General features: G+C 40.6%; 2 protein-coding genes across 2 annotated transcripts in view; both read left to right on the forward strand.

The window, feature by feature from the left end:
- The first annotated feature begins 4,545 nt into the window (after positions 1 to 4,545).
- The window catches only part of LOC127952783 (galactose-specific lectin nattectin), a 129,916-nt gene continuing 108,307 nt past the window's right edge, over positions 4,546 to 26,154 (forward strand). Inside the window, exon 1 of the mRNA XM_052551550.1 lies at positions 4,546 to 4,646. The gene's annotated coding sequence lies outside the window, so the exon portion shown is untranslated. The remainder of the gene's footprint in view (positions 4,647 to 26,154) is intronic.
- Positions 4,887 to 7,589, forward strand: LOC127953054 (galactose-specific lectin nattectin-like). The gene is made up of 9 exons (XM_052551946.1): positions 4,887 to 4,944; positions 5,100 to 5,129; positions 5,415 to 5,444; positions 5,653 to 5,682; positions 6,055 to 6,078; positions 6,166 to 6,248; positions 6,344 to 6,478; positions 6,784 to 6,895; positions 7,113 to 7,589. Exons 1-9 carry the CDS (start codon positions 4,887 to 4,889, stop codon positions 7,208 to 7,210), a joined length of 600 nt encoding a protein of 199 aa, XP_052407906.1. The 3' UTR covers positions 7,211 to 7,589.

A 26,154-nucleotide genomic window follows, 5' to 3' on the forward strand; every position in this document is an offset into this window, starting at 1 on the left:
TAAGCATTTGTAAAATATGTTTGCCTGCATTACAGCTTAGTCTTTATCTGTGAGCTGAACAGTTTTACTGTTAAATCAGCAAGATTGTGTAAATTCAGGTCATGTCATGACAGAATGTCTGTCATAGGTCATTATCAAATAAGTTATTATCAGAATAAAAAAATATATACAAGTCATCGTGTATGTATTTTTAAAATCTTTTTTTATTTTGCAATTAACATAATTCTTAACCTAATTATATAAAATCATTTTGTCTGAGCCCTACAAATTGTACTAGGTTTTTTTTTCGTCCCTAAAACTGACAGAAAATGATAGAGAGATTTCTTAAGCTTTAATGATGAATCAACAATACACAATTACTGTTTTTTTTCTTTCTGGTGATTAAAGAGATGTTAACTCTCTCTCTCTCTCTCTCTCTCTGTCAGGCAGGCCCTCAAGCACCCCTACCCCTCCCCCTCCCCTCCTTTCCCTCACACAGAGAGAATGCCAGAGAGTGAGTCCAGATGTCTGACAGTTTTATAATTTTCTTTTAATCATACAGTGTTGTAAAGTCGTGAAACTATGCATATTTCCTCAGAATCGCATGTTCTCTAAATGAAAAAATGGTTTTGAAATGTTTGGAAGCTGCAATTTAAAAATACAATACAATTAATGTTTCCCTTTTTAATGTTATTTCAAAAAATCACCACGGCAAAACCGTTCAAGCTATCCAAAATCCATTCGCAATTTAAGTTCCTCAATGTTTTTTCAACATGTAGACAAAGTTTGGTGTGTATAGTACACTTCCCCTGTGAGGAGTATGCATTAATTCACATCGGAATTTGCCCAAAAATACATATTCAAATCAAAATAGCTGACTTCCTGTTGGTCGTAGCTTATGACTGTGAATTAGAAAATTGTCCATCTTGATAAGAACAATTTATGTACCAAGTTTGGTGTCTTTAGCTAAAACTAACCCCCCCACTTTTGACAAAAGGTGGCGCTATAGAGTGCCTCCTTCACATCCTTTTAAAAGCTTTTGCCATTGTCTAGATATCATCAATACTGATATGTGTTCTGAGTTTAATGTAAATCTGAGCTTGTTGTCTGCCTCAAAATCACCATAACAGAATATTCAAGTTTGACACGTTGCCATGGCAACACTATATTAGATATCAGTATACCCACAACAGATTTGCATCGGTTGTGTTTTGTCATCATTCTGCTGAAGTTTGAAGCAAATCGAGTAAAAATAAGACGCTGAATTCAAAGCATTTTGAAAATGACACACTTCCTGCTGCCAGTTGGTGGCGCTGTTACTTTGACACCTTATAGTTACATATATGCAAGCAACATATTACAATGAACAAACCATTGAAGTTTGATGAAACTCAGGAAATGTATGTGGATGTTTTTAGGCACTTCCTGTTTCTAATTTTTTGCCCTAATTTCAACGCCTCACCACAGGCGAACCGTTCGAGATATCAAAAATCCCCTCGCAATTTTTCATCCTCAATGTCTTGAGATCATGTTCACCAAGTTTTGTGGCGAACGAATGGAAAACCTCAGAGGAGTATTTCAAATTCCAGAGCATACTTTTTTTAAACAGCCCTGAATAGCTGACTTCCTGTTGGGCGGAGCCTATGACATAGAGGGCAAAAGTTGTTCGGCTTAATGAGATCTATAAGTGTACTGAGTTTCATTTAAATCCATGCAAGTATTTGTGAGCTATGGTTCAAGATTTCTGACTGTGTTCCAGGGGGCGCTGTAGAGCCCCTGTGCCACGCCCGGGTCCCAGCCTCTGCGGCGTCCTGATGGCCGCAGGTTCCAATGTGTGTGCCAATTTTCAAGAGTTTTTGAGTATGTTAAGGCCCCCAAAAACCCCCGGAAGGTTCATAAAAAATAAAAATAATAAGAATAATCCTTAGGGGAACAATAGGGCCCTGCGCCCATTGGCTCGGGCCCTAATAATCCTAAGGAAAACAATAGGGCTCTCGCCCTCCAGGCTTGAGCCCTAATAATAATAATAATAACAAATAATCCTAAGGAAAACAATAGGGCTCTCGCCCTCCAGGCTTGAGCCCTAATAATAACAAGAATAATCCTTAGAAGAACAATAGGGCTCTTCGCCCCTTCGGGCTTGAGCCCTAATAATAATAATAACAAATAATCCTAAGGAAAACAATAGGGCTCTCGCCCTCCAGGCTTGAGCCCTAATAATCCTAAGGAAAACAATAGGGCTCTCGCCCTCCAGGCTTGAGCCCTAATAATCCTAAGGAAAACAATAGGGCTCTCGCCCTCCAGGCTTGAGCCCTAATAATCCTTAGAAGAACAATAGGGCTCTTCGCCCCTTTGGGCTTGAGCTCTAATTAACATTAATCCAGCCAGACAGAGTGGTGTGAGAGAGGAGAATATATTGTCAGCGACAAAGGGGAACAGCTGTGTGTGTGAGTATGGGACAGGTGTGCTGAATTTGTGACCAGGTGAGTGTGTGTGTGGGCGACAAAGCTGTGCAGAGTGAAGGTAATGAGTCCAGAAGAATGGAAGTGCCGCCCTCTGGTGGTGAGAGGGAAAAACACCGGGTCCGGACTCATGACAGATATGGTCAAGACTACATCTCTGGATTAAAATGTTGTTCCAGGGTCAACAAAATATGTTGACCTAGGAAGACATCTAACTCAGCAAAATCAGGATGTGTGAGATATCTGCATCAATTTGCTTTTCAACACCGTTTACTTTTTCAGTGTTTCTTCAAAAAGTCTGACGAGCCAAAGAGGATAAACTTGGTCATGTACAACCATTGATTCCACATTGCTCATGTTTGTGCATAATACATTTGTGCAAAAGGTCATGGTCAAGTTACATTTGTTTTAATATTATAGTCGTTTAGTATTCTGTTCAAGTGTTGCACCTGTTGAGTGGGCGGAGTTTAATCGGAAGTCTCGCGAGTTTGGTGAAAATAGCGTGAGATCAGATATACGGCAATGGAGAAAGAAGGAGAAATGCGGTCCGTGTTAGTATTGTAAATTCATGCGGCAAGTTGGATTAAAGCCATCAATCTATAGATTGATAAGATAGCTCTTAGCTGGTGAGCAGTTTGGCATTTCAGATGTGTTGGGCGGCCGATGTTGTGTGATCGCTTCAGAAGTTGCTGGAATTATATGGTGAATATCAGCGCGTGCGTCATTGCAGAACGTAAGTGTTTATATCATATTATTCAGTCTAATAATCATCGTTTGATATGCTGCTAGATGCATCAATAAGATATTTCTTCAGTTATAAAAGAACAGCTGTTATATTATGCTTTTATCATATGTTTTCGATGTCTCTCGCGTTTAATCATGTGAAGTGATAATGACACAGCACTTTGTTGTACAAAATGTAACAGAGACTAATTGAGTTTATTTGTCTCATTATAGAACCACACGTTTATCCACGTTTGTCCAGCGGACTGTAATCACACAAACCCAACACACACACACTGAATATTGTAGCACACGAAGCTACAGGCCTCACTGTTATCACCACATCATATTAACCTTATCAGTATCAAACAAAGATCCCTACTAACATACCGTCTGTTCAAGTTCCAAATGTGATGACATCACGTCTGAGGATCGACGTCTGAAGATATCTGTGCCTTCCTTTCCTTAAGTGGACATTCTCTGGAAACCTGGGACTTGTTGGGACTGAGTATTCTCAATAACACATTTCACTGCCTTATATCAACATTATTGTATCTTTTGATTTAAAGAACATTGTTTTATTGTTTTATTGTTTTGGTTATTTCACGTAGGCCTACGCTGTTTTTGTGTCATTTACATTGTGTTAACATTGTGAGGAAATAATTCATTTTTTCATTAATACATTGAGTTAATTGGACACATGACTCTGGCTTCTTTAATCCTTTCCTAGTTACTGGACATTATTTGTGTAAATAGTACTCTAAGGTGATTTAGAACCGTAACAGTAATCAGTGCATACTACAGTCTTCAATACAACATTGCTAAACCAAACTAGATGAGTCAAGTTTGCAAATGAACTTTGAAATTGGGTTTTAAAAATAGCCTTGTCTGAAAGTTTGAAGCAGTTGCCAATGCTGAAGTTTGAAAGTTTAGATAGATGTTGTTAGCATGATACTAGCATGATTTAACACATTATTAGCATGATTAGCATGTCTTAGCACGATTAGCATGTTAACATGAATAACATGTTTCTAACATTAACATATTGCTAGCATGTTTCTAGCATCAACATATTGTTAATCATTTTCCTAGCATAATTAATGTGTTGTTAGCCTATAAACATAGGGACAGTGACCAAATTAAATGTCAAATATGACAACATCCACAACACCAGAGAGTCATTATTAACACAATGTTATAAAATAACCAAGTCAAGTAAATGTTTGTATTGATTTTAGGTTATGTAATGTGTAGTGTTGAAATCTGATTTCTTATCATAACTCTCCTGGTTTTCCTGTGTGGGATTAGGTGTAAGATAAGGATTTGTTGTGGGTTTTGGAGACAGGAACCAATCAGACAGCAGTCTCCTCTGTGTATGAACCAAATAAAAAGAGGGGAGTCATGATCTGGTTTTGAAGAGTCAAGCATTTGTTGTTCTTCAGAGAGCTACAGACGACTTGGACGTGACTAACTTCATAGAGGGTGAGGTTTTTCAGCCGTTCAAAACTTTACACTTTACTGTTTCATAAAAGTGTGGCTTGAGTCAATGGATAATTTGAAATGCTTATATATATATATATCCTCTTCATAGTGACGCACAAGGCTCTTGTACAGCTGGCAATATTGGAATGTGGATATTGAGAACAGGTTAATAATGAATAAAAACTGTTCTGTCTTCATGTTTTGTCAGGTGTGCAGTAGTACTGGTTGATTTCAGGAACAATGGCAGTCTGGCCTCTTTGTCTGTCTTTCATTCTGCTCTTTGCTCTGGATGCTTCAGGTAATTGTTGTGAAGTGTATGTGGCCCAGTTTTCTATTCATTTGGTTTACTTCCAATCCCACAGAGCGTTAGTTTGGATTTAGACATAAAATTGTAACCTGATTATTAAAATTTTTAATACACACACACATATAATTTTTCTTTGATTATTTCAGAGGCAACACCTCTTAATGGCACAAGCAATGGTAAGATATTGATGCTGTCTTTTAGTGTGTTACATTTGTTCTGCTCTTTTGCTCTGAGTGCTTCAGGTAATTGTTGTGAAGTGTATGTGGCCCAGTTTTTAATTTATTCAGTTTACCTCAAATCCCACAGACTGTTAGTTTGGATGTAGACATAAAATTGTAATCTGATTATTAAAATGTTTAATATATATATATATATATATATATATATATATATATATATATATATATATATATATATATATATATATATATATAAATATTATTTTTCTTTTATTATTTCAGAGACCGCACTTCTTACTGGCATAAGCGATGGTGAGATATTTTAGTGTGTTACATTTGTTCTGCTCTTTTGCTCTGAGTGCTTCAGGTAATTGTTGTGAAGTGTATGTGGCCCAGTTTTTAATTTATTCAGTTTACCTCAAATCCCACAGACTGTTAGTTTGGACTTGGACATAAAATTGTAATCTGATTATTAAAATGTTTAATATATATATCCATTCTTTTTCTTTTATTATTTCAGAGGCAGCAGCTCTTAATTGCAGAAGCAATGGTGAGATATTTTAGTGTGTTACATTTGTTCTGTCTAGTTGTAGTGTTAAAAGCAGGGTCATCGCTGGTGGGGTTAATGGTGGTGATGATCATAGGGACCCACGGATGTGGAGAGAGCTCAAACAGCTGCTGTCGATGTCCTTATTTTAATCCATGAAATCTAATGAGAGAAAATTTATCACTGCCCTTCACTAAATTACTTTGTCCTTTTAACAAGAATTAAACTCTTTTCATTTATACAGTGAAGACTATGCAATGCTATTTTACATTTGATTATATGGTCTCTGTAACTGGACAATTACAAACTTAAACATTGATTAATTTGTATCTTTGTTCTGTTTATTTCTTCGTGCTATTCACACATTTTAAACAGGGACCTGTACCCTGGTCAGACAAGGTGCGTATACAATATCAATCTGATCTCAGTTTAATGAAAATACTAAAGGTTTAAGGCAGCAATAATACTCACCTATCTTTCTTACAGCAACCTGTGAAAGTGGATGGTCTGCATATGAAGGTAGATGCTTCCGCTTTTTTAACTTTCAGCGTTCCTGGATTGAAGCAGAGGTATGAGATGCCATCTTATCATAGGGATTCCTTCATTTCTAAGTCTTGAAATTTTCAGTTAGTTAACAATAGTTTTTATGTCCTACTCTCTTTAGAAACAGTGTTTGGGCTACGATGGGAACCTGGCCTCTGTACACAGTTATGAGGAGTACATCTTCGTACAGTTCATGATTAAATCTCAAACTCAAGCTGCAACTCCGGCCTGGATAGGAGGCTATGACGCTGTTTCAGTATGTTTGTTTTACATTTGTTTAGCGTACTTGTCAATGGCCATTCTTTTTCTTTTGTATATTGTAGTTGTTTTTGAGTTATGTCATAGAATAAAAAGTAAGATTAGGATACAGCTGATATGTTTGGCATGGTAGGTCTACTGGTTTCTATAGAGAAACACAAACATGTTTTTGATGCGTTAACATCATGAACTTGTGATCCAAATGGTTGGTGTGAACATGTTTTTTTATATTAATGAATATCAAATAATGCCATGTAGGTGTGTGATGGAAACGGAGTGTCCTTTATGGTGTTCTGTTCACAGGAAGGAACATGGCTGTGGAGTGATGGATCAAAACTGGACCAAGAGATATGGGCTCCTTCACAACCTGACAATACCAATAGAAACGAGCACTGTCTTATGATGAACTATCAACGTGAGTGTTTTAAATGTTTATGAAATATCATCACTATTTATATCATCATCATTATTTTTATCCAATAACCAGCCGAATGTAGAACTGTATTTTAACTTCACTTAATGTTTATGAAATGGTAAAGTAATAGAATTGGCTGTATTACCTTAAGATTCATTACATTTGATCAGAATACTTATACTGTAACAATAATAAACTTTTTTCCTTCCTGCTATAGCCTCGAGCAACTGGAATGACAACCCCTGTCATGTTAAAAAGCCTTATGTGTGTGTGAAGAAATACACTCAAGCATTTAAATTTAATGTAAAATTGTGAATGTCTTATTGTCTTGCATTAAAGGAATAGTAGACCAAAAAATGACAAATTTGAAACATTGCTTACCCTCAGTCGATCCAAGATCAAGATTAGTTCTTCATCAGAACAGATCTAAAGAAATAAAACTTTACATAATTTGCTTATTGATGGAGATCATCTGCAGTGAATGGGTGCCATCAGAATGAAAGCTCAAACAGCTGATCATGAAGACATCACAATAGTCCACACGACTCCAGTCCATCAATTAATGTCTTGTGAAGTGAAAGGCTACAAGTTTGTAATCAGTTTTTCATTTTTTGGTCAATTGCTCCTTTAACTAATTCTCCCTAATTTCTTTACTAATGTGCAAGTAGAACTCAATAAATATCAAGCATTTGCATTTTTATTGTGTCTGTGGGTTTTTGTCTCATTCCACGTATCAGATGTGAATTTTCTGAATGAAATTCCTGAAGATTTTTGGTAAACTTTGGATCTGCGTAAATAAAATTCAGCATCAGAGGTGCTTTGCTTTTGTCATAGCATTGTGTTATTAGAGGAAATAAATAGAAAAGTTTGCTAATCGAGTTGTTATAAAACAAACAGTAAAATAATTCAAAGAGGAGTGTGCCAAAGAAAGATGTTTTTTTGTCAAAAAGTCTATTTCATGAAATTACAAAGCTTGTATAAGCAGAAACGATACAAATACAAAATTCTTTATAGAGTAACCTGTGACGGTGATTGGTCCACATTAAGGAGATGCTTTCATTTTTTTAACGCCCCAAAACTGGACTGGTATGAGATGGCAGCTTCGAATGTTGTTCCCTTTCAGTCGGTCACATTCGACGTTACGAATGGTGACGTGCTTCCTCGCCGCTCTCGTTCTCCTCTCCCCTTGCCAGTTTCCATGCAAAGACGGCTCAAGAATGCTTTGCCTTCTCATGCCCTCTTTGCCACTTGGAGTCAGATGAGTGCCTGCACTCCACCCCCGGTACGGGACGCTATGCCTCCCATGCCGGGGCTGTCTGCTCCACCACACTGCCCCACTGTGGGTACGCCTGTAGTCCCCTTGACCCCGATGGCTTGGTTCCAGGGAGCCTGGCTAGAGCTCCCCAGGCCTTCCCGCTGGCTCATCCGGACACTCAGTCACGGCTACGCGATTCAGCTTGCCCGGCGTCCCCCCGGGTTTTGGGGTGTCCATGCGACGATGGTGGGCAAAGATGCCCCTGTCATGCGCGCGGAGGTCGCGACCCTGCTGGCAAAGGGCACGATAGAGCCGGTCCCTCCAGCCAACATGAAGTCCGGCTTTTACAGCCCTTACTTCATAGTACCCAAGAAGACAGGTGGGTTACGGCCAATCCTGGACCTGCGTGCCTTGAACCGAGCTCTGCACAGACTCCTGTTCAAGATGCTAACGCCCAAGCGCATTTTCGAATGCATTAGTCCGATGGATTGGTTTGCAGCGATCGACCTGAAGGACGCGTACTTTCATGTCTCCATTCTTCCTCGACACAGACCGTTTCTTCGGTTTGCTTGAGGGGCAGGCATATCAGTACAAGGTTCTCCCATTCGAGTTGGCCCTGTCTCCCCGCGTCTTTACGAAGGTCGCGGAGGGAGCCCTGGCTCCTCTCAGGGAACAAGATGTCTGTATCCTCAACTACCTCGACGACTGGCTGATCCTAGCTCACTCACTAGAGTGGTTGTGCGAGCACAGGGATCTGGTGCTCAAACACCTCGCCCAACTGTGTCTTCAGGTCAACTGGGAAAAGAGCAAACTCTCCCCTGTGCAGAGGATCTCTTTTCTATATGGAAATAGACTCGGTCGCCATGTTCGCGCAGCTTACGAACGAGCACGCCACAGTCACTGCTGAGACAATTCGAGGGCAAGAGAGCAGTTCCACTGAAACTTTTTCAGAGGCTCCTGGGGCATATGGCGTCCGCGGCGGCAGTCATACCGCTCGGGCTACTCCATATTAGACCGGTTCAGCACTGGCTTCACGACTGAGTCCTGAGATGAGCATGGCAACAGGGCACGCTCCGAGTGACCATCACTCCGGCCTGCCGCCGATACTACACCCCGTGGTTGGACCCCTCGTTTCTATGGGCCGGCGTGCCCCTGGAACCGGTGTCGAGACATGTTGTTGTATCAACAGATGCCTCTGCCATGGGCTGGGGTGCCATGTGCAACGGGCATGCTGCGTCAGGCTCCTGGACAGGACCCCGACTTCAGTGGCATGTCAGTTGCCTCGAGTTGCTAGCAGTACGTCTTGCTCTGCACCGCATCAGGGCCCTGCTGAGGGACAAGCACGTTCTGGTCCGTACGGACAACACTGCGACCGTAGCGTACATCAACTGTCAAGGTGGTCTACGCTCCCGCCGCATGTTGCTACTCCCTCTCCATCTCCTCCTGTGGAGTCACAAGCATCTGAGGTCGCTTCGTGCCATTCACATTCCGGGCAGGCTCAATCGTGCAGCCGACGAGCTCTCACGACAGCAGTCTTGCCGGACCTGGTTCCCCGAACTTGTACTCCTCGCGACCGCCCCTCCCTGGCCAATTCCTCTGAGGAAGGACCTTCTTTCTCAGAGATGGGGCACCCTCTGGCACCCACGTCCTGATCTGTGGAACCTACATGTGTGGGTTCTGGACGGGTCACGGAAGGTTTAGGTACCTTGCCACCACAGGTGGTAGCTAACATCACTTCAGCTAGAGCCATGTCCACCAGACATGCCTATGCTTTGAAGTGGAACCTCTTCGTCACTTGGTGTTCTTCACGGCGTGAGGACTCCTGGAAATGCCCGATTGGGTCAGTGCTTTCCTTTCTTCAGGAGGGGTTGGAACGAAGGCTGTCTCCTTCCACCCTCAAGGTCTATGTGGCTGCCATTTCGGCTCACCATGACCCTGTTGAAGGTATGTCTCTTGGAAGGCACGATCCGATCATCAGGTTCCTGAGAGGAGCAAGGAGGCTCAATCCGCCTCGCCCTCAGCAAGTCCCCTCTTGGGACCTCGCAGTGGTTCTATCAGCACTGCAGAGAGCTCCCTTCGAACCCTTGCTCTCAGTAGAGCTAAAGTTTTCATCTTTGAAAACTGCACTCCTGATGGCTTTGGCTTCGGTGAAGAGGGTCGGGGACCTGCAGGCATTTTCAGTTGACGAGGCGTGCCTGGAATTCGGGCCGGCTAACTCTCACGTTATCTTGAGACCCCGGCCTGGGTACGTGCCCAAAATTCCCACCACTCCTTTTAGCGATCAGGTGGTGAACTTACAAGCGCTTCCCCTGGAGGAGGCAGACCCAGCCCTGGCGCTGCTCTGTCCAGTACGTGCGCTCCGCACCTACGTGGACAGAACTCAGTGCCTTAGGACCTCAGACCAGCTCTTTGTCTGTTACGGAGGCCAGCAGAAGGGAAAAGCTGTCTCCAAGCAGAGGTTATCCCACTGGATAGTGGATACTATTGTCCTGGCTTATCAGGCTCGAGACCTGCCATGCCCCCTAGGGGTGAGAGCTCACTCAACTATGAGTGTAGCTTCCTCCTGGGCGCTGGCGCATGGCACCTCGCTAGCAGACATCTGTAGAGCTGCGGGCTGGGCGACACCTAACACATTCGCGAGATTTTATAATCTCTGTCTAGAGCCTGTGTCTTCCCGGGTACTCACCCCTTCGGGCCGTGTTTGTTATGTGTGTGTCTATGGGCGTGGTCACTGATCAGCGATGATCAGCAGCGCCAGCTGGTTTCAATTGTTTGTGTCCTATATAAGTTCAGTAACTGGTGTTTCATGTTGTCAGATCGTTGTTTCTCCCCGGTTTGCTCCCGTACCTGTTTCCTGTGTCCTAATTCCTTCCTTGAGTCTTCCTGTGTCGTCGTCGTCTTGGATCTTTCACTTCTCTTTGGATTATTCGCTCACCTTCACCAGGATCGCACCTTCACCAGGAATCGAGGGATCACCACGGATGCAAGCACCTTCACCGTTGCTCACCGAGGTCCCTGTATCACCGTGATATCTGCCTTGTGTCCGTCCGCCCTGTGTTTCCCAGTTTCTGCTCTGTGACTTTGACTTTTGTGCTTTATCAATAAATACGCCTTGCGATTACATCCTGTCTCTGTGATACATGACATTGCCAGCTCGTCGTTGAAACTTCCATCCAGCTACAATACATCTGTATGCATATGGATCGCTTTTATTTAGTTATACCTCACTGCAAAAACTCAAAATCTTGCCAAGTATATTTTTCTAATTTCTAGTCAAAATATCTCATCACACTTAATATAAGACAAAATCACCTAAAGAACCAGATTTAAGTGAGATAAAGGAGCTTGTTTTTAGACTGTGCATCTTGAATATCTTGTTAAGTGAAACCGTCTTGAAAACATCATGTTTTGTGTCATATCTCAGATGAAACAAGCTTTTTTGACATAATGTTTTTAAGCTGCTGTTATTTATAAAAGATGCATCATCTTTTTTTCAAGAAATAGACTTAACTTGAACTGAGACAACAAATCTGCTTTATTGAAAACTGCAGGTCAACATGCCCAACTCAAAAAAAATCACAATGCACAGTACAGTGTGGCTATTTTTCTTACTTTCAATCAAACCATGTTGATATGTAAAAAAAGCTAAAAGTTGGAAGCAAAAGTTGGAATTATGTTTCCTTCTCTGTTCTGGTGCAAGCTGTTATTCCAAAAGTAATAAGTGAAAATAAATGCTGTCATTAATCACAATGTTTGTCAGTGCTTAAAAAAATTTAATTGCGCACAAATACCCACACTCAATACAGACTCAAGAATGATGTTTGATAATGTCTGTGAGATCATACTTCAGTGGAATGTACTTGTTATTATTGAAGTTTACACAGTAGTATGGTGTATAATCAATAAACCTTTCAGTATTTTCAAAGAGGGAGGATATTTACCTGGCTTGTCATATTTGGAAAATAAAAACGATCCCAGTTTTGCCTGTACATCCTCCAGCAACCAAGGCTTGAAAATTTAGAAATACACAAGAAGTGGCAACAGAGCTTCTGTGACTGTTCACAAAACAGATGTTCCACAAGATTCTATGACTATCCAGTGTAGCTCTGGAGAGAAGATTATGGAAAGTCTTGATAAGCTATGTCCCATTCATAAAAACCCCCACCTGCTAAAAAAAGCAGGAGCTTCATAGCTAGACATATTGACAAAAGAAAATCATTCCTGAAGGAGAACCGTTTTTGTTTCAGATGTTGTGGGTCAGGACAGCATATGGCAAAAGATTGCAGAGTGACACTTAAATGTCTGGAGCGTAACAGTGAAAAACACATCTCAGCGCTACATCCTGGTCCTCCTCCCACTACGACAGGGAGCCAAGAAGCCGACAAAGATGATGGCGGGGAGGTGAGTGGAAATGCTTTGACACCAGTGACAGCCAAATGCACAGAGATATGCGGCAATTCAGATGGTCAACATTCCTGCTCCAAAATCAGTCCAGTGATAGTGTATCCTGCTGGAAAAAGAGAGGAAGGAAAGAAAATGTATGCAGTGTTAGACGAACAGTAAGAAGTAAGAAGTCACTCGCTAAACATAAAATAATTCCTATTATTTTAAATATAATTAGTTAATTTAAATATTTAAGCAACTAGTTCCATTCCTTTGGTAAAATGAATATGGCTTTCGAATCAAAATTCCTATTAACTTGGTCACCCAATCTTGCTCTCATTCAACATTGCACTACACAAGTTAACTTTTATTATAATCAATCCCAAATCTCTGAAACTCTCTAATGAATTAACTTTCATACTGTGTCCCAGGGATAACAAGAGACACATTTTAGATGTCTTCACATATTAGATATGAAGTTTTAAGCACATGCAATGTTTTAAATTCATCTATTGAGACAAGTTATTAAATAATAAATGCATATCTAATTTTAATTAATCTATTATTATTTCTATATTCTGCACAGTCCATTTCTTGGAACATTTTTATTTATTTTTTCTCTAAAACATCATTCATACAATTCACTTTATTGTTTTTAGGGCTCATGCACTTATCCTTTCTTTTCCAGTGTAACACCAGCCACGCCCGTCTCCACATTTTAGTTTAGAACTTTATTGATCCCCGTGGGGTAATTAATTTAAGCTTACATGGTGCCTCACATAAAACACTTGACATATACAATTACAACACATAGAACAAAAGAATATATAAAGAATATAACAAATATTATATATATATATATATATATATATATATATATATATATATATATATATATATATATATATATATATATATATATTAAATAAATGAAAAAATAAAAAATAAAATAAAAAAATAAAAAAATAGTCATATATGTGTGTTACATAACCGTATTGCTTCAGGCACAAAAGTAAATTTATAACGATTAGTAGAGCATTTAATTCCTCTTAAACGTCACCCCAGTGGCATCCACTCAAAGTCCAAGTGCAACGGGTGAGTACTGTATCTTAATATTTTGTGTGCCATCCTCATTACCTGCTGTTCATAATAGGAAGTAAGGCTTCTTAAGGGGACACCCATGATTTTAGAGCACGTGCTAACAATACCTTGCAACCGATTTTAGTTTTTTATAGAAAATGAAGAAAACCAACAAATGAAAGAAAAAGAAAAAGAAAAAGAAAATACTTTCAACCAATGAATTATAAAAAGACTTAACAACTCTCTGTACATTACCTCAGAATTGTGATCAAACTTTAACTTGTCAAAAACCATACCCAGGTACTTATATTGTTCTACTTCTTCTACATGTGTGCCATTTAATGACTATCGTTTGAAGTGCTAATGTCCTCCTGCTAAAATTATTAATCATCTCTTTAGTTTTTGAGACATTCAGATCTAGTTTCATATTACTGCACCAAGAGATGAAATTGTACAAAACCGAACCATATTCCTGATCTGAATGTGAAAGCAAGGAGAGCAACACCATATCATCTGCATATTTTACCAAGTAACTATTATCTTGTAAACTCTGACAGTCATTTGTATATAATATAAACAAAATAGAAGAGCGCACACACCCTTGTGGGGTCCCTGTGGAGATATTTACAACATCTGATAACACCTCATTAATCCTAACCCTTTGTTGTCTGTCTGATAAAAAGTTCATAATCCATAAAATTAATCCATGATTTAGATTAAACTGACTAATAAGTTTTTGTCCCAACGTTACAGGTTGCAAAAGATTAAATGCAGATGAAAAATCTACAAACAAAAGCCGCGCAAAAGCTCCGCTGTTTTCCAGATGATGACTAAGAGTATTTATCAAGAACAGGTTTGCATTATCTACGCCTCTTCCAGCGCGATATGCAAACTGCAGCGGATCTAAAAGTGGTCCAGCAACTTTCATTATGTACCTCTTGATCTCTTTTTCAAAAATCTTCATAACTAAGGAGGTCAAGGCGATTGGACGGTAATCTTTCAAGGAATTTGGTTTAGTTTTTTTAGGTATCAGTACAATAATAGAACTTTTTACACAAATCAGGTACCAACCCTTGATCTAATGACGACTGAAAAAGTAACTGGAGAACTTCACTGAGCTGGTCAGCGCAGTATTTCAGTGCTCTACTACATATCCCATCTGGACCTGGGGCCTTGTTAAGCGGTGTGGCCTTCAGCTGTCTTGATATATTAGATAAATTAATTTTTAAATTATTAGAAATACTCAAGGTCTTTTAAAAAATCTCATCAATGACCGAGGATGTATCCCAACGAGAAAAAAGTTATTACACTCATTAGATAGAATTAAATCATTGTCAATGTTTCCACTTGGAATGTGGATCTGTGGTACTACTGTACTCACTGCAGCCATACTCTTAATTCCTTTCCAGGCAGCTTTGAGATTACCTTGCATGAACACATCCCCAAACTTATTTTTATAATTATTTTTAGCGATTTTAATTGCTCCTTTTACTTCCCTATTTATCTGTTTTTTTCTCCTCATTGGTCCTCACAAAAATATTCTCTTCTCGTTCAATATGCATTTTTACTCCTTCGTGATCCAGGATTTATTATTAGGATACAGAGTGATCTTTTTCGTAGGTATAACAGAATCAACACAGAAAGTTATATATTTAGAAATGGTAACCACCTGATCGTTCAAATCAGAAGATGTATTCAAAAACATATTCCAATCGGTGCAATCTAAACACCCCTTCAAAACTTCAATATTAGAAGGTGTCCATTCTTTCACATGTCGTATTGTTCAAAAAAATAGCATTACAATGTGACTATCCAGAATAATCCAGGTTTTTAGTATATTTTTTATTGCTACGTGGCAAACAAGTTACCAGTAGGTGCAGTAGATGCTCAGAAAACAAACAGGACCCAGCATTCATGATATGCACACTCTTAAGGCTGTGCAATTGGGCACAATTCACAATTCCCTAAATCTACTGATCTTATTTGGTGATGGGAAACCTGCACTGCGGTTTCTTCCCCTCCGAATGAGAGCTCAATGCTACAATGCTGTCTTCCTCTGGGGAGGTTAATACTGTTAGCATTGATATAGAAAACATTGAGGACTTGCCACCTCAATCTCTTATATATGAGCAGACTGCATTTTAGATCGCATGTTTCCCTCTGCCCTTACCATATCAGGGGTGTGGATACAACAAAGCACGTGAGTACTGAATTGATTTGATTCTGCAGAGAGGTGTAAACATTTGAGCACACAACTCATTACCATTTACAGTGTACAGATCATGTGTGAACTCATGAACCAGCAAAGATTGGACTGCAGCTCTCAATTCATGAGCAAGGTCCTTTGCCACATTGCCAATTATTCTGTCTAGGTTTTTGCAGCTCCCTTCAACTGTACTATTTTGTGTGCCACTTGACATTTCTTTCAATTCATAAACAAGTCCATCAATTTGAAAAGCTGCTCGACACCAGCAACATTTTTTTTTTCATAGGTTTCAAATAAATCATCTTCATGTTTTGACTAGTACTTGAAATGTTGTTTAGATTTGCTCATTCTCAAGATAAGATTCTCAAGATTGTTAATTCCATTTCTTCTGCTATGGCTCTTTCTGTAAAAACAGTAAAATCACTAAATTCCACCTCACATTTTAATATATTGATTTTTTGGGTTATTCCTACTTTTGATAAATCTATGAAATTTTAAGCCCATTTTAACTTGAACCAGTGTTTGCAAGTCTGTGGTTCTAAGAAAAATCACATAGCATCTTTAAAATAAACGTAAAACTAGACTAACGCCTGTTTCACACATACTCCGTCTGCGGTGCGTATGCAGTCCGTGTGCATTACGTATGTTGTGCTGAAGCAGCACGGACTCATTGTGCTTTCACACAGGACGCGTTTGCAGTCCGCTACTGATACACGGCTGTTTAAGCAACACAAGCTTTGTCCATTATTTTGATATCAAATCATGTAAAAAAAAAATCAAAAAGCTTTTTCAGCATTGTGATACTCTTTCATCACAGTACAGTAACAATATTTAAATTAAAATATAAACAACGTATTACTCATGCATTTGACTGCTAGGTTTTTATAATAAGTTGCTGAAACAAGCTGCAACACATTTAATTAAACACAACATTAGCCTTCTTTTCTTGTTAGGATATCACAAACATTCAAAATTAAAACTCACCACAGACAGAAACAGTTGACTCTCCTGCGTTTTGCATTTAAATCTTTATTACACGCAATCCAACAGGTCTTAAATAACTTTTTTCTGCCTCTATCAAAGTACATATATAATGTTGCCTTGTTTCTCTAAAGTTGCTCCTTTGCTTGTTTTAAATATAGCCAAAACCCAAAACCCATGAGTTGCGTGTGAAACACATTAGGCTTTGATTAGTATACATTTATTGTGAAATGACTGCAATGCGCTGTTACTTTAATTCAGCACATGCAGCACAGCAAAAATAGACTTGGTACGTAAACGATCGCAGCACTGCTGCAGACGCACTGCTCCTGGAACGCACCGACGGACCGCAACCGTGTGCAATGTGAACGCTAGAATCCGTTAACATGGGTGTGTAAAAAAATATGCAACACAGACGGAGTGTGTGTGAAACGGGCATAACTTTGCTCAAACTTTGCTCACAATTTAAATTCTATAGTGATTCTCCAGAAACTTTGTTTTGCTCCTTTTCTACTGATTATTAAACTTGTTCTCTGTGTCACAGTGCATGTTTGCCATGCTAACTAGAGCTGAAGATCTTTGCCCGAACCCGATGGGACCCGTCGGGATCCGACGGGTTCGGTCGGGTTCGGGCTTCATTTCTATCATCTTACACGGGCTCGGGCTTGCGCTCTGGTTTGCGAGGTAAACGAGCGGTCATGTGATGTGTTTCGACTAGCGCGAGAAAGATGCGAAAATGAATGCTGAGCAGGTGTAACGGAGGCTTGCCTGGTGATTACGTTTTGGTTGCACCAGCAACTAAAGCAAACTCTGGGTTGTGGAAAAGTTTTGACAATGCTTATAATGAGAATAATGAGTGAATAATGACGCACCATCAGTGAGCGCAGGAACGCGCTGAAGACATCTCCAGTGGATTCAATCATTTTCCTCCACAAAAACATGTAGACTCAGCCTAATCTCTGTGAGTAAAGGTTTTTCAAATGATAACTAAATATCCATTGAGTCTTAAATGCATAATGTTGACAGAGTATTTAGGCTAATGTTGGCATTATTCTTTTATTAATAAAGCAAATCAGGCGGAGCCTTTATCTTAATTTCGTTATTGCCAAATACCCATCTTAATTTAAAATTTATCTTAATTTAATTTTTTTTTAAATGACTCGTTTTTATTGGTGCGTTGGTCTATTTATAGGTTAAATGAGCCTATGTCTAGAATGCTGAGATGTTACGATGTCACAGAGGACTTATTTTATTTCTTTATTCCAACTTCCAAGTGGTCTAGTCTACGTTAGTTATGAGTAAATTGTTAAAACATGAATAAATTATTCATTGTTGACAAAAGGCAAAAGAGCTGTGTGCGTGCGCACATTTGAATAATGTCGGGCTGTAAACGGGTTCGGGCTTTAAAAAAGCTGTCAATCAAAATGTACTTGTCGGGCTCGGGTCCTGTCGGGCCTAACTTTTAAGGCCCGATTACAGCTCTAATGCTAACAAGGTCTGTTCTCAACACTCAGTGATCCCAATCAAGAAAAAGGCCACCACATCACTGTTTTGTACAGTAATAGGTACTAGTATGTAATGAATAAGTACTATTTAATAAGTACTATTATCCAATGAATGCAGTTTTTACAATGTGACGAAGGACAACTCCTTTCAGGCAGATAAAACTGACTGTTTGAGAATCAGCCAATCAGAAGTGTCACTGTGCTCTGCGGCTCGCGGAAGCAGACAGCTTTAGTTTCAGTTTCGAGACTCTCTTGGAAGAGATCGCTGACATTGAAAGACTGTGCAGTGTTATTTCATAAATAATATATAGAAAGATCTACTACCAGTGCAACTACCAGTAAGTATACCGAAGTTTGTTGTTAATTTTAACTCACTTTTACCTCAATAATGTCACGGCATGTTGCTGCTCATTGTCATACAGTATAATGGTGAAGCTTCGCACTGCTCTTGTGTTTAATTGTTGAGAATGATGTTTATTACTGAAAGTGTTGCTCTGCAAACCTTATGTGCCTTAATTTAAATAATTTCTGTTCTTGCACGATTTGTAATGTTGTTTAATTTGAGGAGTAACTCTGCAGTCCATAATTATTATATGTACAGTTGAATTTGGCATGTTGTATATTGTTGTAATTAATGTGCAGCAAAGTAAGTACTCTTTGAATAGAGATATCGTGTACTACTGCATTTGTAAGTTTGTATTTACTTAATAATAATCATTTATTATAACATTGCATTCAAGACATACATACCAAAACTATAATGTAATTTTGATTGTGTTTGTTTTATTATATACCTGTTAGGTTAGGCATGTAATAATTCTTTGTTATTTATATAGAGTTTACATTTTTACTGATTCATGTCTGTATCTTTATTTCAGAACCACACACATATACTTTGAACCTTTATTTCAATAAAACACCTAAACGGAACATCTCGACTGCATTCTAATCTATGCCCCCTGGTGTTCACAACCTTCCAAAGACCAGTCAAATTATACAGTCCTTAACAATCACCAAAACAATTGGTCCTTCGAGCCGGAGAACGAGTGGTCACCGTGGGATTGTTTAGAGATGTTCTCAGATCAGTATACACGCACAGAAGATGCTCGACCCCGCCGAGAGACCCACAGACCAGCCTGGATGGAAGACTATGACATCACCCCACAAGCATTGCAGCAGCCCTCTCGTTTACCTCAACAATTGCTAAGCCTGTCAGAGCAAAAGCGGCCTTACGACAGCATGGTTAGATTCCCAGAGAGACATGCCAGGATGACGCCTCTCACACCACTACTGCTGCATGAGGACAAGAATGTCAGTCGGGGAGCGGAAGCTGTCTATCCACGTCAGTTTGAATAGACAGAACCCCTCTTCCAGAGTACGCCTGCATCGGCCCGATTGAAGCCTGCCACAGAAACAGCGCCTGAGGTCCTTAAAGCTCTTTATAAGATGCAGGAAGATAATCTAAGGCTGCAGCAACAGGTAATGGACATGCACAGGCGACTTGAAGCCTGTACGTTTCTTCCAGACTTACCAGCACTGCGGCAGACAGCCCTTTCTCCTTTAACTACAACAGCCCCCCCTCAACAGCAGTATAACATAGAGCAGGATGGCGGTGCGTACCAAACCAAGCCAATCCCGCCACTTGTGCAAGTTAGTGGTCACACTCTGCCTACGGATGATGATGACTGGTCACCGCCACCACCCCCAGTAACAGACGTTTATCAGCCACCATCACAGGACCTTATGGCAGAGCTCATAACAGCACTGAGAGACATTAGGATGACACAACAGAAGGAGTCTCCCAGACATCCTGAGCCCCATTATTCAGTAAACGGGGTACAGACACCGGAGTATTGTGTACCCCACACCCCACAACGATGTGAGTTGCTGCACGAAGAGCTGCAACCCTCTCACTACTATGAGACAGTGTACCGCGGGCCTAAACCCACAATCCCTACATTCACCAAAGGGGATCCGAGAGAGTTTTCCAGACTTAAGGTTGCTCTGGAGAACCTACTGCCTGTTGATACTACAGAGCATTTTAAATACCAGATCCTGGTGGATCACCTGAAGTATGAGGAGGCACTTCTAATAGCGGACTCATATACAAACTCAATGCAGCCATACACTGACACAATGACAAGCCTAATTGAGCATTATGGACAGTCTCACCAGCTAGCTCTCAGGAAAATAGCTGATTTGATGGAGGCCCCCAATATTGCACGGGGCGACTCCAGTGAGTTTAAGCGATTCGCCCTGAAAGTGAGAGCACTCGTGGCGATGTTAGACCAGCTTGGGGACACTGGAAAGACTGAGCTTCACTGTGGTTCACATGTGACATGGCTTATGTCTAAACCGCCACATGATATACGGGCCGAATTTAAGAGATTCCTGTACCCAATGCGTGTTACAATCCCAAGCCTATTGCACTTTTCAGACTGGCTTGACTACGAGCTGAAGATGCTGGAGACAGTGCATGAGCCTCTAACCAGTGAAAACAAGAGCAGAGCAGGACCCAGAACAGATCGCCGCCGTGACACTAAGAGTGGTAAGAATACCAACATCATGCACACCACAGAGAAGCGCACTGACAGTAGAAAAGGCCTTATCTAGCACCAAGCAGCCAGATAGGACAGCACACTGCCCTTACTGCTTAAACTCGCAAAACTTCCTAGATAAGTGTGCAAACTTTGCACAGCTTACAGTGGAACAGATAACAGCATGGATTAAGACCAACAAGAGGTGCTGGTGATGCGGTCGCACACACCAGGCTGCACAGTGCTGCTTGAAAATGACATGTCACAAGTGTAAGGGGAGACACCTGCAAGCTTTGCATGAAGTGAATATAAAACCTGCAGCTGAGGATACATCCTGCCTTATCAGCACAATTAATGAAGTTCTGTATGTGGACAGGTGAGCTGGATGCAGCCAAGTCCTACTGAAAGTGAGTAAAGTGCTGCTGCACAACGGTGAACACACCTTGGAGACATGCCATCCTTGATGATGGATCGGAGCGGACCATTCTCCTCCCTGCAACAGCGCAGAGTCTTAAGCTTACTGGTGAACCGGAAAAGCTGATCCTCAGAACTGTTCAGCAAGATATCAGGGTCCTGCACGGCACTGCAGTGTCATTCTCCATTTCCCCAGTAGACCATCCAAAGAAGTCCTACAAGATACACAGAGCATTCACTACTGAACAACTGGGTCTGGCTGAACACACTTACTCAATGAAAGCACTTCAGAGGAAGCACAAACATGTGAGAGGTCTCCCTCTCCAGACGATTAACAGACTGCAACCCTTGTTGTTAATTGGATCAGACCCACTTAATCACTCCAGTGGAGCCGGTGCGTGTGGGACCCCACGGGGGACCAGCAGCAGTGAAGACAAAGTTGGGCTGGACACTTCTGGGGCCGATCAGGTATAGCAAGCAGCAGGCAACATCACAACAGTGTCTGCACATCTCCACCCTCTCACCCACTAACGAGCTTCTACAGAGTGTAGAGAGATTGTGGCACCTGGATGTTATGCCTTACAGGAGTGAAAAGCTTGTCACACGCTCCAGGCAGGATCAGGAATCAGTCCGCCTGCTGGAGGCAAAGACCACACGAGTAGATGTTGATGGAATTCAGCGCCACGCTACTCCCCTCCTCAGGGTGAAGAACATGCCACTGCTTCAGGCACCTAAGGAGGCTGTGCTAGCTAATCTCCGCAGTATAGAGAGGCGTCTGCGGCGAAACCTTCAAAGAGCAGCAGCATACTGTCAATTCAATTCAATTCAAGTTTATTTGTATAGCGCTTTTTACAAAATAAATCGTTACAAAGCAACTTTACAGAAAATTGTTTCTACAATATTTAGTAGTAGCTAGTAGTTTGTGCACATTTGACAGGATTTTAGAAAAAATAATAATAATAATACAAGACGTAGTCAGCTAGACGATGAACTATCAATATTATTAAGTTATTATATGATTCAGTCACACATTTAGCAATAATTGTTAGTTCTGTTTGTTGATTCAAGGTTAGCATCATCTGGGGTCCTCTGAGGGTCAGCATCATCTCTTCTCAGGTGTTCTGGATCCAGACTGGAGCTTGTTTAAATCCTAGTTACCATGGGATGTAAATCCCGTGGCGAAACATAGAAACAAAATACAGACATCATTAGCATAGCTGCTGATCCAACAAAGTAAAATTAGTTTAACCCAAGCTAATGAATAAAAATGCAACTTTGAACAGATGCAACTACACTCACAATTAAAAAGAAACATTATTCGAATGCTTGGTGAAAGAGATGTGTTTTTAATCTAGATTTAAACAGAGAGAGTGTGTCTGAACCCCGAACATTATCAGGAAGGCTATTCCAGAGTTTGGGAGCCAAATGTGAGAAAGCTCTACCTCCTTTAGTGGACTTTGCTATCCTAGGAACGACCAAAAGTCCAGCGTTTTGTGACCTTAGGGTGCGTGATGGATTGTAACGTGGTAGAAGGCTAGTTAGGTACGCAGGAGCTAAACCATTTAGGGCCTTATAGGTAAGTAATGATAATTTGTAACTGATACGGAACTTAATAGGTAGCCAGTGCAGAGACTGTAAAATTGGGGTAATATGATCATATTTTCTTGACCTCATAAGGACTCTAGCTGCTGCATTTTGGACGACCTGTAGCTTGTTTATTGAAGAAGCAGGACAACCACCTAGAAGTGCATTACAATAGTCCAGTCTAGAGGTCATGAATGCATGAACTAGCTTCTCTGCATCAGAAACAGATAACATGTTTCGTAGCTTGGCAATGTTTCTAAGATGGAAGAATGCAGTTTTTGTAACATTGGAAATATGATTTTCAAAAGACAAATTGCTGTCTAATATAACACCCAGATTTCTGACTGTAGAGGAAGTAACAGTACATCCGTCTAGTTGCAGATTGTAATCTACAAGATTCTGTGTAGTGTTTTTTGGTCCAATAATTAGTATCTCTGTCTTATCCGAATTTAATTGGAGAAAATTGTGTGTCATCCAATCTTTTACATTTTTAACACACTCTGTTAGCTTAGATAATTGGGAAGTTTCATCTGGTCTCGTTGAGATATATAGCTGAGTATCATCAGCATAACAGTGGAAGCTAATTCCGTATTTTCTAATAATATTACCAAGGGGCAACATATATATTGAAAATAGAAGGGGACCTAGGACGGATCCTTGTGGCACTCCATATTTTACTGATGATAAATGAGATGACTCCCCATTTAAGTAAACAAAATGGTAGCGATCGGACAGGTAGGATCTAAACCATCTTAGAGCCTGCCCTTGAATACCTGTATAGTTTTGTAATCGATCTATGAGTATGTCATGATCTATGGTGTCGAACGCAGCACTAAGATCAAGTAAGACTAGAAATGAGATGCAGCCTTGGTCTGACGCAAGGAGCAGGTCATTTGTAATTTTAACAAGTGCAGTTTCTGTGCTATGGTGGGGCCTAAAACCTGACTGAAATTCTTCATACATATCATTTTTATGCAGGAAGGTGCTCAATTGAGCAGACACAACTTTCTCTAAAATTTTAGACATAAATGGAAGATTTGAAATAGGCCTATAATTTGCCAGTACACTAGGATCTAGTTTTGGTTTCTTAATAAGAGGCTTGATAACCGCCAGCTTGAATGGTTTTGGGACGTGTCCTAAAGTTAACCACGAGTTTATGATATTGAGAAGCGTTTCTTCTGCTACAGGTAACAGCTCTTTCAGTAATTTTGAGGGTACAGGATCTAATAAACATGTTGTTGGTTTAGATACAGTGATAAGTTTATTTAGCTCTTCCTGTCCTATGGTTGTAAAGCGCTGCAGTTTATCTTTGGGTGCGATGGATGAAACTGAAGTGTTAGACGCTGTAGAATCTACATTCGCTATTGTATTTCTAATGTTATGTATTTTATCAGTGAAGAAATTCATAAAGTCATTACTATTTAACGTTGGTGGAATATTTGAATCAGGTGGCATCTGGTAATTTGTTAACTTAGCCACTGTGCTAAATAAAAACCTAGGATTGTTTTGGTTATTTTCAATGAGTTTGTGTATATGCTCTGCCCTAGCAGTTTTTAGAGCCTGTCTATAGCTGGACATACTGTTTTTCCATGCAATTCTAAAAACTTCTAAGTTAGTTTTTCTCCATTTGCGTTCAAGACTACGAGTTAATTTCTTGAGAGAGTATTACTGTTATACCATGGTACAGTACGTTTTTCTCTAACTTTTTTCAATTTGATTGGGGCAACAGCTTCTAATGTATTAGAGAAAATAGTGCCCATGTTGTCAGTAATTTCGTCTAATTCGTGTGTATTTTTGGGTACAATTAGCAGTTGAGATAGATCAGGCAGGTTATTTGCGAATCTTTCTTTGGTGGCTGGAACAATAGTTCTGCCCAGACGGTAACGCTGCGACATATAGTTAATATCAGTTATACGCAGCATGCACGATACAAGGAAATGGTCTGTAATATCATCACTTTGAGGTACAATATCTATAGCAGTAAGATCGATTCCATGCGATATAATTAAATCTAGTGTATGATTAAAACGATGAGTGGGCCCGGTGACATTTTGCTTGACTCCAAAGGAGTTTATTAGGTCAGTAAACGCAAGTCCTAATGTATCATTTGCATTATCAACGTGAATATTAAAATCTCCCATGATTAGCGCCTTACTACTGTGCAGAGATTGGAAAGCTTGAAAATGCGGGCTATGCAGTTAAAGTGTCAGAAGAGGAGCTGAGCAAAGCAGCTGAGTCCTGGTTCATCCCACATCACATGGTGAGCCATAACGGAAAGAACAGGATTGTGTTCAACTGTTCCTTCAAGTATAAGGGGAAACAACCACAATGAGCTGCTGTTGCCTGGGCCCACCTTAAGTTCCAGTCTACTGGGTGTACTGCTGCACTTCAGAGAGCATGCGATTGCTATCAGCAGTGATATCAAGGGCATGTTTCATCAGGTGAGGGTACTCCCCGAAAATAAGCCCTTGCTTCGTTGCCAGTAGCGAGACCTGAATACAGAGGAACCACCCAGCATCTACACATGGCAAGTCTTTCCATTTGGCACCACATGTAGCCCCTGCTGTGCAACTTATGCGCTGCAGAGACATGTGTTTGACCACAGTCACCCAGGTGAAGATGTGGATAACTGCCTTTTATGTGGATAACTGTCTGCTAAGCCTCCCATTGGTTGAAGAAGCCTGTCACCTGGTCGACAAACTGACCTCAATGTTGGCAACAGGTGGATTTGAGTTACACCAATGGGCCAGTAACACCCCTGAGGTCATCAGCCATCTGCCAAAAGAAGTAAGATCTGAGAGCAGTGAGTTGTGGCTCAATGAGTCAGGTACTGACCCACAGGAGCTGGCCCTGGGACTCCGCTGGCTCTGTAATTCAGACACTTTAAGGTATAAATACCGTATGCTGGACCAACCTACACCCACCATGCGAAACATATACAGAGTCCTGGCAGACCCTCTGGGATTTATAGTCCCTTTCACTACATGGGCCAAGGTCTTGGTGCAGCACTTGTGGGACAAACAGAGACTGGGATGACCCTTCACTGCCTGAAGATGTGCTGCAGCCATGGCTGATGTGGGAGGAAGAATTGCAGTATCTCTCCCAGATTCTACTGCCTCGCTGCTTTGTGAGCCCTGAGATGAACACTTCAAACCTCCAGAGAGACTTACACATCTTTACTGATGCGTCAGAGAAGGTATGCGGCTCAGTGGCCAATCTGCGCACGGAGAGATCACATGGCCGTGTGGAAGTGTCATTCCTGCATGCTAGATCCAGAGTGGCCCTGAAGAAGCAGCAATCAGTATCAAGACTAG

The sequence above is a fragment of the Carassius gibelio genome, chromosome B3, assembly GCF_023724105.1.
Source record: "Carassius gibelio isolate Cgi1373 ecotype wild population from Czech Republic chromosome B3, carGib1.2-hapl.c, whole genome shotgun sequence".
NCBI lineage: Eukaryota > Metazoa > Chordata > Actinopteri > Cypriniformes > Cyprinidae > Carassius > Carassius gibelio.